The 15140-nt window shown below is 43.7% G+C and overlaps 1 protein-coding gene across 1 annotated transcript; it reads left to right on the forward strand.

The window, feature by feature from the left end:
• The first annotated feature begins 4261 nt into the window (after positions 1-4261).
• LOC105260243 (Y-box-binding protein 3-like) lies at positions 4262-6043 on the forward strand. Its single transcript, XM_045050808.1, has one exon. The coding sequence runs from the start codon at positions 4438-4440 to the stop codon at positions 5551-5553; it is 1116 nt and encodes a 371-aa protein (XP_044906743.1). The 5' UTR covers positions 4262-4437; the 3' UTR covers positions 5554-6043.
• The last annotated feature ends 9097 nt before the right edge of the window (positions 6044-15140 follow it).

Consider the following 15140-nt stretch of genomic DNA (forward strand, 5'->3'; position numbering starts at 1 on the left):
ACCATTATGCTTTATCATTTCTGTCCTTCTTTCACTCTGTCTTCCTTTATTTTTAACACATGGCAAAATGTTCACAGCTGTTGGTTTACACATATTTTTTTTCACATTTTAGGCATTTATATTTCCTTCTTACATGCCAGAAGACTGCATTTCAGAGAAGTGAGGTGATTTTCTCAAGGCCAAACAGTCAATATTTGGCCATCCCAGGAATCAAACCCAGATCTTCTGACTTAAGATTCATGGCTCTTTCTAATGATTTTAGTTCCCAAAACCTCAGCTGAGAGTGCACTGAAAATTGCAACACTGCCCATATTTTAAACCACTTATTGACATCCATAGTATCTCTGGAGTCACCTTGGTTTCTGTGATGTACCATTTGCAGGATGTGGGGCAAGGGTGGGCATTCTCAGTGCCATACTCTAGATTACTTTTTATTATTTCTGGATGTATTATATTACCTTTATGTTGCCTTGGACAGATAGCAGCACTCAAGAGACAGTGGAGTTGATGGTGTGGTTCTGGAAGGAGTAAGATGGATAGGGTTCTCTTTTCCATTTAGCGCATTTACCTTTTGAACAGGAAGTGCCAGTGAGTCAGTCCAGTAATGGCTGGGGCATTATTATTAAGCCTCCGCTCCTTAGGCTGCCACCTTATTTATTCTTCACAGTAGATAATGTTATCACCTTTTACAATGGGCCTGGATGGACTCTGCTGTCTCAGGTTCAGCACCATTTTGTGGCTGAAACAGCAAACAAAGTTTTTTATTTTTATTTTTTTAAAAGATTGTATTTTTAGATGATAAGCCTCTTAAATGTTAATGAATCAGATGGTATACCTTAAGCCTGAATTACCCTCTATTTCATTGACAGCTTTTTAATAATAGGAATTAAATTATATGCTTCACAGGATGGGTGGAGAGAGGTGCAGAATAAATAGACAGAACCTTGGGAATTCAAGCTGGTGCAGCCACTCTGGAGAACAGTGTGGAGGTTCCTCAAAAAACTAAAAATAGAACTACCCTATGACCCAGCAATTGCACTACTAAGCATTTATCCACAGGATACAGGTGTGCTGTTTCGAAGGGACACATGCACCCCCATGTTTCTAGCAGCACTATCAACAATAGCCAAAGTATGGAAAGAGCCTAAATGTCCACCAATGGATGAATGGATAAAGATGGTGTGATATATGGATAGATAGATAGATAGATAGATAGATAGATATAGATAGATATGTATATATAGATATATAGATATGTATATGTGTGTATATATATATATATATATGTATACACATACACACACACACACACACACACACATATATATATTGGAGTATTACTCGGCAATCAAAAACAATGAAATCTTGTCATTTGCAACTACGTGGATGGAACTGGAGGGTATTATGCTAAGTGAAATTAGTCAGTCAGAGAAAGACAAAAATCACATGACTTCACTCATATGAGGACTTTAAGAGACAAAACGGGTGAACATAAAGGAAGGGAAACAAGAATAATATAAAAACAGGGAGGGGACAAAACAGAAGAGACTCATAAATATGGAGAACAAACTGAGGGTTTCTGGAGGGGTTGTGGGAGGGGGGATGGGCTAAATGGGCAAGGGGCATCAAGGAATCTACTCCTGAAATCATTGTTTCACTATATGCTAACTAATTTGGATGTAAATTTTAAAAAATAAAAAATAAAATTAAAAACAAATAGAACCTGATGATTTCAATGAAAATAATACAATGGTCTCAACAAATTAAACCTTAAAGTTGAATTAATTAATTCATACCATATTAATTTGTTTTTTTACAAAACCTTTATTCTTGCATAAAATACCTACAAACCAGGAAAGTTTAATAGAGTTCCATGATGGCTCCAAGGCACTATCCTGTATATCACGATAACAACAACAGGAGATTCAAGAGGGCATACTCAGTTCGAGCCAGTGAATCTCATTGGCATCTTTGTGCCTGGCGCTGTGCTAGTGACTGTAAGGAATTCAAGGATGTAACCACTTTGAGGCAGGGGGGAGGGGGAAGGTATAAATTTCATCCACAAGCACACATTTCGGGTGGCCCTTTAGGCAGCCAGTGTTGTTCCAGGCACCATGGTACTCAGAGAAGAAATTTAAAGTGTTCACTCTTTAGTGAGATTTAGTGAGCTTAGAATCTAGTTGGGACTAATAGTGAGACATAAAGCCTTATGCATCAGGGAAGAAGTAGAGTAGCCATTAATTGTTGGGCTGTAAGTGCAACTAGGTTTCCAAGAACGATATTGAGGTGGACTGGTGCATTTGGAAAGGGGGTGGGAGAGGATTGCAAAATGGAGGCTCAGAGGGCAGATAGGATTTATACAGACAGAGGAGAGGAGAGAAGGTATTCCTAGGAGAATGAGGAGAAAAGTGAACATGGGCACAGAGATGGGAATGAGCATGGCAAATGTGGGAAAGAGCAAGAAGAGCTCTCAGGACATGAAAGGAAGAAATGTTGGCAATATCATAGAACTGGCTTCATGGAGCCATGGAGTGCACAGTGGACTAAGAACCAGAGGGCCTGAATTCCCAAAGGTATTATCCTGGTTCTGTACTTACTACATGGGTGGCCTTGGTTAGGTCAGGTAAATGTTTTGTGCCCTGGTGCCCTGATTTACTCATGGTCACGTGAGGATACTGACAGTAGCCTGCTGCTCTCTCATGCTTGTTGCAAAAACCACAAGAGATGATGCCTGAAGAAGTGTTTTTTAAATAGAAAAATTAAAATGAGGTCCCCTTCTTCCACTTTATATTACACCAGCATGGTGAAGAAACGGCTCCTGAGTCTGCAGTAGGGTTTGTTTTCTAGTCAGCTTCAGGCAGAAGGTTACTGCATGTGGGGACAGGGGGTGCTTCTTAGTTGACATGAAGGCAATTTTTGCCCCTGTAGAGGCCCAGGCCTGGAAGCCTCAACCCAGGGGAGACAGATCATCCATGCAAGAGGTGTTTCTTGGGTTCTCTGCTGGGTTGTATGACCTCTCTGAAAGAGGTCCCTGTTCTCTGACATCAGTTGAAGGAAGTCACAAAACTGTACACAAAGGCCAATGAGGTGTGGTGGAAAAAGACCTGGACCTGGAATGAAATCTGTTTGCCCCATACTAAACATGTGAACTTAAGCAAGCAGCTTGCTATCTCTGGGCCCTGGTTCCCTCATCCGTCAAATTGAAGTAAAAACAACACTGCTCCACTTCCTTATAGAGTGGGTTATTGCAGGGGTCAAATGCACAACACATGAGAGGTTTCTGTAAACTCTAAAGTGGTAGGCCAACTTGGCTTATTTTTATTTTTCTTATTAATGAATGTAAACAGTTTTCTGACCAGTTGCTATCTACTATTTTGGCCTGCTCTATCATCACATCTGAAAGGTTATACTTCAAGACAGCTAGTTGTACCTTACCACAGTATTAGCACTGCAGTTAGGCTGAATTCTTAGGGTTCCTGTATAATTAAACCAGAACTCCAACTTAGGATACAGATCACAGAGTCATAAACCATTTGAGGGTGGGAGAAAGTTTGGATCTGCAGTTAAAACACAAGGGCAAATTCACTCAGCTCTATTTTACTCCACATGACCATTTGCTTTATGTGGGCAAGAACACAGAGCTCAACAGCGTTTTCAGAATATTCTAGTTAACAAAAGTGTTCCCACTCACCTTCACTACTCTACAACCCTAACACTAGTCTGGATAAACCTGCACTAGTTTAGTGTCCTCTCAGTACTAGCATTCTAGCGCTGGCAGGCTTCCCCTATCTCTCCGCAGGAAAACAAAGAAAAGAAAAGAAAACAAACAACCCACAGTGGGCTTCTTTGATTGGGTCTTAATTTCATGTGGTTGCCATTTTGTCTCACCTTTACACAAAATGCCTCACCCACATATAGAGCACACAAGGAGTTGGAAGAGGACCAGGGTTTTGTGGGAGTATTTGGAGAGTGCCCTTAAGAAGGCTGGGAATATCTCCAACCAAGGGAGAGAGATGGAAAGTGGGTCATCTCTTCACATCCACTCAAGCAAGCAAGAGGGTCTTCAAGAAGACCACTGCCTAGAGCTTCAAATGAGCCCCCTCTCCATGAGGGACCAAGAGGCACCTGGAGCACAAGGCAGAGCACATCTGCCCCGCCCCCCAGCCCAAGCGCCTTCTCCTAAGTGGGTGACCCCCATTGAGACGTCACCGCCCGCGGCAGCCACTGTTTGGTCCGTGTCCTGTTGCCCCAGGAGACGACGTAGGCCTTTCCAAGAGTCTCAGAGCGAAGCCAGAGAGTCCTTGGCCCCGACCGACGACCCTTCCAAAGTGAGGCTCCTGCCTCCAGACCTAGCCCCTCCCCACCCCACCCCACCCCCAATCGCCCAGGACCAGATTTCCCTCAAGTTCTCAGAGAAAGGAGAGCAAGGACGGCCTCATGAGTGAGGTGGGAGAGGTCACCCGCACAGAGGTGACCGTCTCAGTACCCCCTCAAGCCGCGCAGAAACTCCTGGTTTCCTTGGGAGGTGGAGATCTTCCCCGGGCTCCAGTGGCTGGCAACCTCGGCGGAGACGCGATCCCCAAGACCACCGCGGCAGGAGGCGCCAAGGGAAAGGTGCCCAAAAAGGTCATCGCCAAGAGGGTGCGAGGCTCCGTCAAGTGGTTTAACGTGAAGAACGGGTACGGTTTCATCAGCAGGCATGATACCCAAGAAGATGTGTTCGTTCACCAGACGGCCATCACCCGGAACAACCCTCACAAGTACCAACGCAGCGTGGGCGACGGCGAGATGGTCGAGTTTGATGTGGTGCAGGGCGAGCGGGGCACCGAGGCCGCTAACGTGACCGGGCCAGCGGGTGCCCCAGTGCAGGGCAGTCGCTACGCTGCCAACCGCCCCCGCTTCTGCAGGGGCTTCTACATCTGCCGCCGTGGGCCACCCCTGCACGGTCCCAGGGGCGCTGAGGAAGACGTCGACGAAGGTGAGGCCAGTGGCGAAGGCTTCACCAAGGCCCAGGGCCAGAGGCGCCGCCTGCCCGGCGGACCCCAAGACCAAAAGCTGCAGCGCTTTCCGCCCTTCCGCAGGGCCTGGGCCCTGTCTCGCGGCCCTTCGATCCTCGCTCCCACCAGCGGCCCGCGGCCTGCCCACCTGCCCGCGTCTGCCCCAGCCTCAAGGCCCGAGTGCGCCCCTCGGCGGGGGCCCGGCCCCAGCTACCTGCTGAGTCGCCCTAGGGCTCGAGGCATCACTCCTGGTCCAAGACCCTCAGCAGGCATTTCTGAGGAGCTGGAGGCGGAAGACAAGGAAAGCGGGCGTGACGACGGAGGGCCGAAGCAGAAGCCCCCACCACGCTACGGATCCCGCCGCCCCAACAACCCACGCCACCGCCCGCAGCAGGTGCCCGGTGCCCAGGGCCAGGTCAACGTGGGAGGAGAAGGCAAGACCGGGAAGGGCCCTGCGGAAACACCCGTTTCGGTTGCTGTGGCCAAGAAGAACAGCGCCGCTGAGGAGGAGGACACATTGGTCACTGATGTCCCCTCTGCCACCCAGGCCAAGTAACAACAGCCTGGCTCCCTCCCCGGGGACTCCCTGGCCTGGGCTGCAGGGGATTCCCCCTTGAGGAGATGATGTCCTTTAAAGCAACACAGCCCAAACATCCACCTTGACTGTTAGATTTGTGCCCTTTTGAGAAAAATACACGCCTCTTCCCCAAGGTTTGAGGATAAACTACAAGATCTATATATTTCTGAATTCCCTTTTATCATCTGTGTTGGTAATTTCTGTACACACACACACACACACACACACACACACACACGCCCCATGTCATACTCATGCACACACCTCTGAATTTATTCTTTTAAAAGATCTGACCAGAACCACAGCTATTATTCTGTGTCACCAGGGGAATTAGTTGATGGACTAACAAAAATTACTTTTATTTTTAATACAAAAACAAAGATGATCTGATATTGAATATTATCTTACATCGCTGTGTGATATTGCCTGAATGGTCATTTTTTCAATAAATCATTTCATGTTGCTTTTATCTATTATTGCTGTTGTCTGATTTAAAACAAAACACTCGTCAGCACAGAATTGTATTGAACCACTCCTTTCAGTGCTTTTTCGGAACCAGTTTTAGCAAACATCATACCTGTTGTTCGTTCTTTTTACAAGTCATGAATTTAAGGCTAATTGTGGACTTGTGGGAGGCGAGGGTTGAACATCTCAAGGATGTTCTAAAAGATTAGAATACACAGACAGGGAAGAAGTGTCCCCATCACATCCTCTTCCTCTGCCATTTGAGCAATAAATCTGGAGGGTGGGCCCAACTACCCACATTTACTGCTTAGGTGTTTATTCTATGACGCAAAACTCAAAGAGCTGGACAAAACACCAAAAAAAAAAAAAAAAAAAAAAAAGAGGCTCTCTGGAAGCACAATTTGCCTCTATTTTTCAATGGATTCGATCTAATACCATTTTCACGAGGGGTTAGGGGTGTGTGGTGGAAATGGAAAGATACTGGTCAAAGGGTAAAATCTTTCAGTTATAAGATGACTAAGTTCTGGGGACCTAATGCACAACATGATGACTATAGTTAACAGTACTGTGTTGTATACCTGAAAGTTGCTGAGAGTAGAGCTTTAATGTTCTCACCATGACAGCAACAAAAGGATAATTATGTGAAGTGAATAACGTGTTAATTAACCTTATTGTTGTAAATGTTTCACGATATATGCATGCATCAAATTATCCCATTGTACAACTTAATGTATACAATATTATATGTCAACTACATGTCAATAAAGCTAGGAAAAAAACTGAAGAAAATTAAAAAAGAAAACAAGGATGGAAGCAGGTTTAATTTCTGTCATGCATACTTCTGGAACTGAAGAGAAACATGTAGTCCATGTTTTCCATGTGTGCTTCCTGATTTGAGTCCATCCAGGGGGGCTGTGCAAGATTCCTGGGAGGCTGGGCAGGTAAAGCTCAGCCTGCATCAGCCACTTTCCCATCAGATAGAGAGGCTCCAACCGGGACTGTCATCCCTATCCTGGTTTTCCTTTGAATATACAGTGGGATTGGTGGGTGGGTAGGAGGCAGGGTTGGGGGAGGGGCGTGGGCAATTAATAAATTTGAAACTAATATGATAGAGAAAAGATAGGATAAAATAGGCAGAGAGGGAAAGGTTAGGACCTGAGGTCCCTGGGTGGGGAAAAACACATATTTTGACACAACACTAGGAGCATTTGACTACAGCAAACCCCTAGGGCATAAGGCTCCTCTTAAGAATGTAACAGACACCACCTACTCCCCCTCAGGTTCCCCTTAGGAATTTGACAATCAAAATACCTAACTGAAATAAGTAAACCATAACACTTATGTCATACGAGGGACAGTATGACCATAGTCTAACTCCTCACACAGTGGAATCCAGACAATCAGGAATGGACAACCCAGCACCAAGAGTTATCAAGCCAATAAGGGTAGGACATAAGAAGGAACAAGGGGGAGGGGATGGAGGACGGGTGGGCAACAGAACCTTATGAAACAAAGGCCCTTGCCTATAGTCAGGGCATTCACTTTCAAATCCCCCCTCTCTGCAAAGAAAGCTTTCATACTCCTCTTACTTTCTAATCTTATACTCTAATAAACGTTTGCCTGCTGCTCATTTTCTTTGGTGTTCACCTCTTCATTCTTCGAAGCGGAGAGATGACAAACCACGGGTATTGAGGTAAAGAATCCTACAACATTTCTTGGGGGCTCACCTGGGATACCCAACGTCTTCTAACCTTAAGTAAAGAGCAGCCACGGCTCCCTCTTTTTTTTTTTTTTCTTTCTATCCTAAATAAAACTCTCAAACCAAACAATGGTCACTGGTCAGCCAGTTAAGAGCAAATAGTGTGGCTGCCATTCCCAAGTCTCGGGTGACAGGCTCCTTTGGTCTCCTCCCAGCTGATCTCTCAAAGTAGTTGGGAGCATCGGTGTGGTGGAGCCCCAGTTTCCTTCCGAGATGAACCCCCAGATGCACGGGACTCAGGGGAGGCTGAATAGCAACGGATGGGTCCTGACCAAGGCTACTCTTTGGTGGACGCCTAAAGGCTATCTGCAAAACCTGATCCCTGACTTCCCGTTTGGGTATCTGGTAGAATTCTCCTCTTTCTGTCTTGGTCAGCCTCTCCCTTTGGGAAATGAGTGGAAAAGCCCAGGACTGATCCCTCGTATATCCTCCTAGGAGTGATCTGGGTGACTTCCATAGGGGTCCTACTCACAGGTTTCCCAACTGCAGTAGAAGGTGGCTCTCTACTTGCTTCCATATCTGACACTCTGGCGTGGCTCACCTCCCAGGTCCTCCCCACCCCCCCTTTTTTTTAACCTTTCAATTTCAAACGTCTTTTGTGGAGTGGAAAGCAGGACTTACTTCAACAACTTCTGGGTTCACCACCCTCCTCCTGCCCCTGATGCCCAGGTGGGGGGCGGGCGGGAGTGGGGATTGGAGAGAAGACACATGGCAAGCTCCCACAAGATGCAGATGATAATTAGAACTAACTGTCTTCGGTTGGTGTCCCTTGGGACAGGGACTTTAAGGAATATTCCCAAGCAGCTGCCAAAACTCCTTTTCTTTTGGGGAACTTCCCTATCTTCTCTGGCCAGATGTGACTTCCCACTTCCACTTGTTGGTGGAAAAAAAAAAAAAAATCTGCATCTGCTTGTCTGTCAGAGATGACAGAATTTAGGATTTTAGGACCCAGAGACCTTTTTCTCTGCCCTCTGGTCTTTTATTGGCCTCCAGGCTTCTAGGCCACACCTCACCTCTTATGCCTTCCCCTCCCTCCTCCTGTTTTTCTGCACCACCTTGGGTGTGGACTGCATACCTGGCTCCTATACCTTCTGGGTGCCTCCAGTACCATGAGCTCCTCTTCCTCTCCTTTCTGTAAAGGAGCAAAGAGTACCCCCTTAGACTTACACTGCTTACTTCAGATTTCCTCACTGGTGCCCCAGATAAAAATGGACAATGGTGAACAAATTGATTGACTTTTAAATGGACACAGATGGAACATATTCAGTATTTAAACTAATTTAAGTGTGTTGGTTTAATTAAGATAGACATATCTTTAGAGTTATCAGCATTAAATATAAAACTTTTTTCTACCTAGGTTCACTGAAGGTCAAATAAGCTTGTGTTATCTCTGTGGCAATTTGTCAGCAAAAAGGTGACTTAAAATGATGGTTACTTTTGTCTGTCTCAAAGTTTTCATGGGTAATTGTTAGGATAGCTTTCAGGGTCTTTGATAGCCTGAAACTTTAAAGTTTTTCTTGGATGATAAACTGGATTAAATTCATTGGACACTCAGGCCTTTTCCAAATCAGATGGAATGCTGAAGCATTACTTACTAAACATAGGTGTGTGCTTTTGACTTATTGCAGAGAAACTAAGGATAGTTGGGTCTGTTGGAAAACAGGCTTTGTGCTTAATTAATTCATAAGTTTGCCATTTAAGGAATTCTGATGTGACAGACAAATCACAATTGGTTAGTACTTACTTTTCACTGGAGACTAAGGTTTCTAAGAGTTAAAATTCTGCTAAATGTAGTTAAAACTGATGTAAATAAGAAAAGTGACTCTGTGTATAGAAAAGTAGATGTTGTAAGAAGGATGTAAGAAAAGAAGTGGAATTACTTTTTTGTTGAAGATATATATATATATATATATATATATATATATATATATATATATTTGTCCTAAATGAGACTGTTTTTTTGTTTTTGTTTTTGTTTTTGTTTTGTTTTGTTTTTTTGTTTTGTTTTGTTTTGTTTTTTTGAGAGAAATGGCTTGGGACAAAATCTGAATGCAAAGAAAAGTTATAGAAAGTTTGTTAAGGGAAGTCTTTGAAAAGCAATTTTATGTGTGGTCAGGATGGACTAAGGTTAAAATGAATGTATTTTAAAAGTACACTGGTATAAGATTAAAATTCTGCTTTTACTCTCTCTTAAAAAGACAAAGTTATCTTGGATTGGTGGTCTGCTTTGGATTGAAAAAAAAAGGGGGCAGGAAACAAAGATTTTTTTCCCCTCTTTTGTCTGCCTCAAAATATGGAAAGAACTATAATTTTAACCAAAAGGACAGGACAGCACGCCATTTTGTCTTTTAACAGAGAGAAAAGTAGAATGTTAATCCTATATCAGTGTGCTTTTAAAATCCATTCATTTCAACCTTAGTTTTGACCAGATATAAAATTCCCATAATACCTAGTGCCCTCTTATAATTAAATAATAATTCAAGATGATGAGGAAATTATGGGTAATGTGTCTGAACCAGAAACACCAACAGCAGTCCATTATCTTCCTATAAATTGCAGTTCAAGAAAATGACACTTTGTAGAAGCTCTTAAAAATTAATGGATTCTCAATATGTGAGGTGGTACACAATCACAGGTGCCAAATCAAATTATAATTTCTCTTTGGCATTTGGAGCCATCTGCTCTTATGCTATTATTCTGGTTTGAAAACTTTATTATTTTGTTTTTGTTTTTGTTTTGTTTGTATCAGTCTGAGTATTGTGAATAGTGGGATTGAGGAAGGCAGTATTCAGCTAGGTAATCTTCAACCGACCCACCTCTCCACCAACCAGGCCAACTCCTCCTAATGGACCCTGTCACGAACATATGTGTTCTGGGAAATTCATCTTCCTTATACTGACTTTTAATGACCTCTATTTCCCAAAGTGAAAACTCCATGGCTGGAGTCTGGAGTAACAACTTCTAGCTGCATGTTGACATAAATTTATCAAAACTGAGCTCTGTTTGCAGTGATTGCTAGATATATTCTTTGGATTCCTTTAGCCTAGAACCAACCCCTCTAGCACCTAAGCTACCTGTGTTTCCTCTGACATCCTGTGCTAATTCCAATGGAGTACTCACTCCATTGGGTAGTCATTGGCAGTTTTGTCTCTCCCTTCACTAGACTGTGGGCTCCATGATAGAAGGAGCTATCCTCTTCACCATGATGTAATTCCAGGTGCCTGGCAGAGCATCTGGCATTGTAGTCATCCAAAAAATCCCTAGCATGCCTGGTCATATTTTTTAAATCAATTTAGGTTTTCCTTCCTCTTCCATATTTATTTGGATCTTGTGATACTGTTGATTAGAATAATTAAGCACCTGAACTAGTTTATGGTCCTCAATCCTCAGTTCTTCCTCTGGCCATCCAGTTTCCATAGGAACTCTATGAGGTGTATTTAATTTTACCTCAAGGAAGGACCGATCTTCGATATTTAGATTACAATAAGTTTAGGCAATTGCTTATCTGTCCAGGAGCTAGTAGCACTATAGCCCCTAATTCAGTCATAATGTCTCTTCCTAGCAAGGGAGTGGGGCTTTCTGGCATTATCAAAAAATAATGTGAAAAAAATCAAGTCTCCCCGTATGCATCACGGTGGCTGAGAGAAAAATTTAGTTTTAAGTTTTGCAGAGACACCTTTAATCATTATGCTACATTTGGATAGTTGGCCAGGAGTGGAAAGGAAGACAGAATAGGTGGCTCCAGTGTCAAGAAGGTAATCAACTTGTTTTCCTTCTCTATTTTCAGAGTTACCCAATGCTCTGGGTTTCCAATAGACAGTTGGTTCAGGGGAGCCATGGTGAAGAACCCCAGGCCCCATCAGTCCCATTCAGGGACATTGGCTCTCTGAGCCCTCACAGATAGTAGTCCCAGAGGACATTCATATTTCCAGTGATGGTCTCCACACAAGGGGCACTTACAGGGTTTCGACTTTGGTTGTCCCCTCTGAGGACATTCTTGTTTCCAGTGTCCTAAATGGCCACATAAATGGCACTTGGTGCCAGGACCTCAGGAACTGTTGTCTGACATAGTGCATAAGGCCACAACTATGGCCTCAGATTTTATTTTCAAGCTTCCCTTCCTGTTCCTTATTCTCCTCTTGATCTCAGTTGTAATATACCTAATTGGCAGCTCCTAAGAGCTCTTCCAGGGTCCCTTCTGTACCAACTGCCAATTTTTTCAGGTTTCTCTGAATATCCGGGGCTGATTGAATGACAAATTTGTCCTTTAGAATCATCTCAGCCTCAGTGGGTACCAGGGGAGATAGCCTTGTATTTAATGAGAGCTTCCCTTAACCTTTCCAGGAAGGCCACCAGGCTCTCATCCTATATCTGTAAATTAGTGGCTAATTTAGCATAATTTAAAAGTTTAACTTTGGACCTCCTTAATTTTGTCAAAGCACAATCTTGGAAGTAGTGGTGATACCATTCCCCAATGGGATTATTATAATCCTAATTAGCATCTTGGGGTAGAACTGCCTGAGCTCCAGTAGGGAATTAGAATTTCCCTACAGGACCTCCAGTCCCATGATAATTAAGGAGTTTCTCATTCCCATATCTTTTAGCTGCTGCCAGAACCCCATGCTTCTCTGTCTCATTAAGAGTCTGATTTAACAAAAGCATTATATCTTTTTAGGTCAATTCAAAAACATACGTAATATTCTGAAAAACCTCTATATACTTATCCAGAACGTCAGGAAATTTACCTAGATCTCCTTTTATCTGTCTTAAATCTTGTAATGAAAAAGGTACTTGTAATCTTATCATAGTGATGCCTCTCTGTGTCCCTCCTCCCTGTACTCTAGCTTCTGGTAGGGGAAACATGACTGTTAACATTATGGGGAGGGCCTGGATAAGGTGGGCAGCAGGGAGCAGAAGTGCACGTTTTTAATTCTGGATATATAGATCCAGGACCCAAGAAGGAGGAGGTGGAGGTGGAGGTGGAAGATTTCCCTTCCTCCCTCTCTGGGTCTGCTTTGGGTATGGGCAGGGAGCCCTTAATTATTTCCCCTCCTGATTTGCTACTAGTAAGTCAGGATCTACTTTACACTGCTTACACATATCTTACTTTTCTTCTTAAGGCCCAAAAACGCTGAACATAGGGGACTTCTCCCCATTTTCCCTGATGTTTGCAAAATAAGTCCAATTATAGGCTTGTACTATAATTGCTATTTGCCTCTGGCAACCAGGTTTTCCCCCTCCAGTTTGTATTGGGGCCAAGCCTCGGTGCAAAAGAAAATGAGTTGCTTTTCCTTCAGGGTTTATGGATCAAAATCATCTCAGTTTTTCAAAATGCATCCCAAAGGAGTATTGGCCTTGGTTGGGGAATTGCCTATCTATAGGAAAGGAGGAAGAGGCATCCCTTATCTCAGTTTCCTATAGCTGGACAGGAGAAGCCTCATCTCCTGGTCCTGAGCTTTGGCTGGCTATGGCACTGGCAGCAAAGAGCCCTGTCAGTCTGGAGGGGTGCTGGTGATGAGGGAAACAAAGGCAAGAAAAATGTAGCTTAAATTAAATTCCCTTACAGCCTGCAGCCCACTGATAGATGTCAGACACCTACAGTGTGTAACACTCCCCAAAACATTTGTGGCTGCCTTGATGCCTTAATGTTTACACTTCCTTAAAAACTAAAAGCAACCTTATCTTGACAATAGCTAACTCTTCAGGGTCCTGTGAGACGCTGATTTCAGCATACAGAAATTCCTTAAAAACTGACTATATCTCTACCCCCCAACCTAAAAGTATATAATCAGTTGATCCTCACAACCCCAGTGCAGCTCTTTCTACCCACGGGTCCTGTCCGTGTGCTTTAATAAAATCACCTTTTTGCACTAAAGACGTCTGAAGAATCTTAGCCATTTGCTCGTGAACCCCATTTCAAATTTCATCATCTGGCACCCGAATGCGGGGCATTGAGTCTTCTCTGGACTCTGAGCCTTGGTGCAAACTTAGTAAGTACCTTCTCTTTTCTTCCTTTACTCTCATTTTGGGGGCTTTCCAAGGAGTATGGTCTTATTGGTATACTTTCATGCTGATTGCTCAGGCTGTAATCCTCTAGCCCATGGCTATTCTACAGGGAGGAGAAAGCCTGCCTTTTGGCTGGAAGCTAGTACCCTGGCTAGAATGATAATAAGACCCAGAAACTTGATGCCCTCTCTTTATTCCTGTCCTTATACAAATTTGTCTGTCTGGAGCACGGGACAGCCACCTAAGTGACTAGCACAGCTGCGGATCTTAAAGACTGCACTGTGAGTTTTCCTCCTTATTGGTCTAATGTGATCCCCTCCCACATTCCTGGTCTAGCCACTTCTGGCTGAGAGACCTCCACTGAGAGCTGGATGAAACCAGTATCTGACTGAATTAAAATCTAACTGGGGATCTTATCCTAAGGAATTTGGCTGTAAGGACTATATGTGTTGTAATGTCACTTAAATCATGTTGGATTTCCATCTTTATTGTTTTCTGTCAATATCCTCTACTAATTACTTAAATTACAGAGTTGGGTAATTCCTCCTTGTACAACTTTTCTAATGTTTTACATGGGTTAAAAATGGCACAGCCTTCAAGGGAACTAAGCCATCACCTTCACAGAATGCTCTTCGAGACAAGGTAAACTAAGGCACGGCCTTTTACACCACGGCTTTCAAGGCACGGCATGGCACGGTGTTTTGGTCCATAGTCCAGGCACCCATTTGTGGCCTGGGATGCAATAGGGAAGTGAGGGGACACTTCCCTTCTCCAGGGACCCTTAGCAGCTGGTCAGTGATCATAGTGATTTTTGTTTCAGGGACGCCTCCGGTTGGTTTGACACCAGGAACCTCTGACATATCTGAGTGGGATGCCACCCAGGGGTTGAGGGCGGAGGGGGTTTTTGGTAATGTACCTTCTCTACTTTTCTGGCACTATGGGATCTTATTCAGTCCCCATTGACTCTCCCTTGGGATGCCTTTTTACCCATTGGAATCAATTCATATTGTAAGAACTAAGAAAACAAAAAAAAACAACAACCTGATCTTCTTTTGTAATATTTCCTGGCCTCAATACACCTTAGGAGATGAGGAAAAATGGCCCATTAATGGGACATTGAATTTTAATACATTCTATCAGATCTCTTCTACAAGAAACATGGAAAATGGACTGTGGTACCCTATGTCCAGGATCTAAACCAGGATCCAGACCTGAGGGCCTCTTGCAGAATGTGTCTAACCACCAGCCAGGTTAATAAACTCCCTCCTGATATATTGGATGATTGTCTAAACAGCCCCCTCCAAATAAACCCAGGTTACTGGAGGAAACAAAGTCC

This window comes from Felis catus, chromosome X (genome assembly GCF_018350175.1).
Source record: "Felis catus isolate Fca126 chromosome X, F.catus_Fca126_mat1.0, whole genome shotgun sequence".
In the NCBI taxonomy this organism is placed as follows: Eukaryota; Metazoa; Chordata; class Mammalia; order Carnivora; family Felidae; genus Felis; species Felis catus.

Excerpts from the sequence above, each read along its gene's own strand:
- LOC105260243 (XM_045050808.1), top strand. The coding sequence starts at position 4,438 with ATGAGTGAGGTGGGAGAGGTCACCCGCACAGAGGTGACCGTCTCAGTA.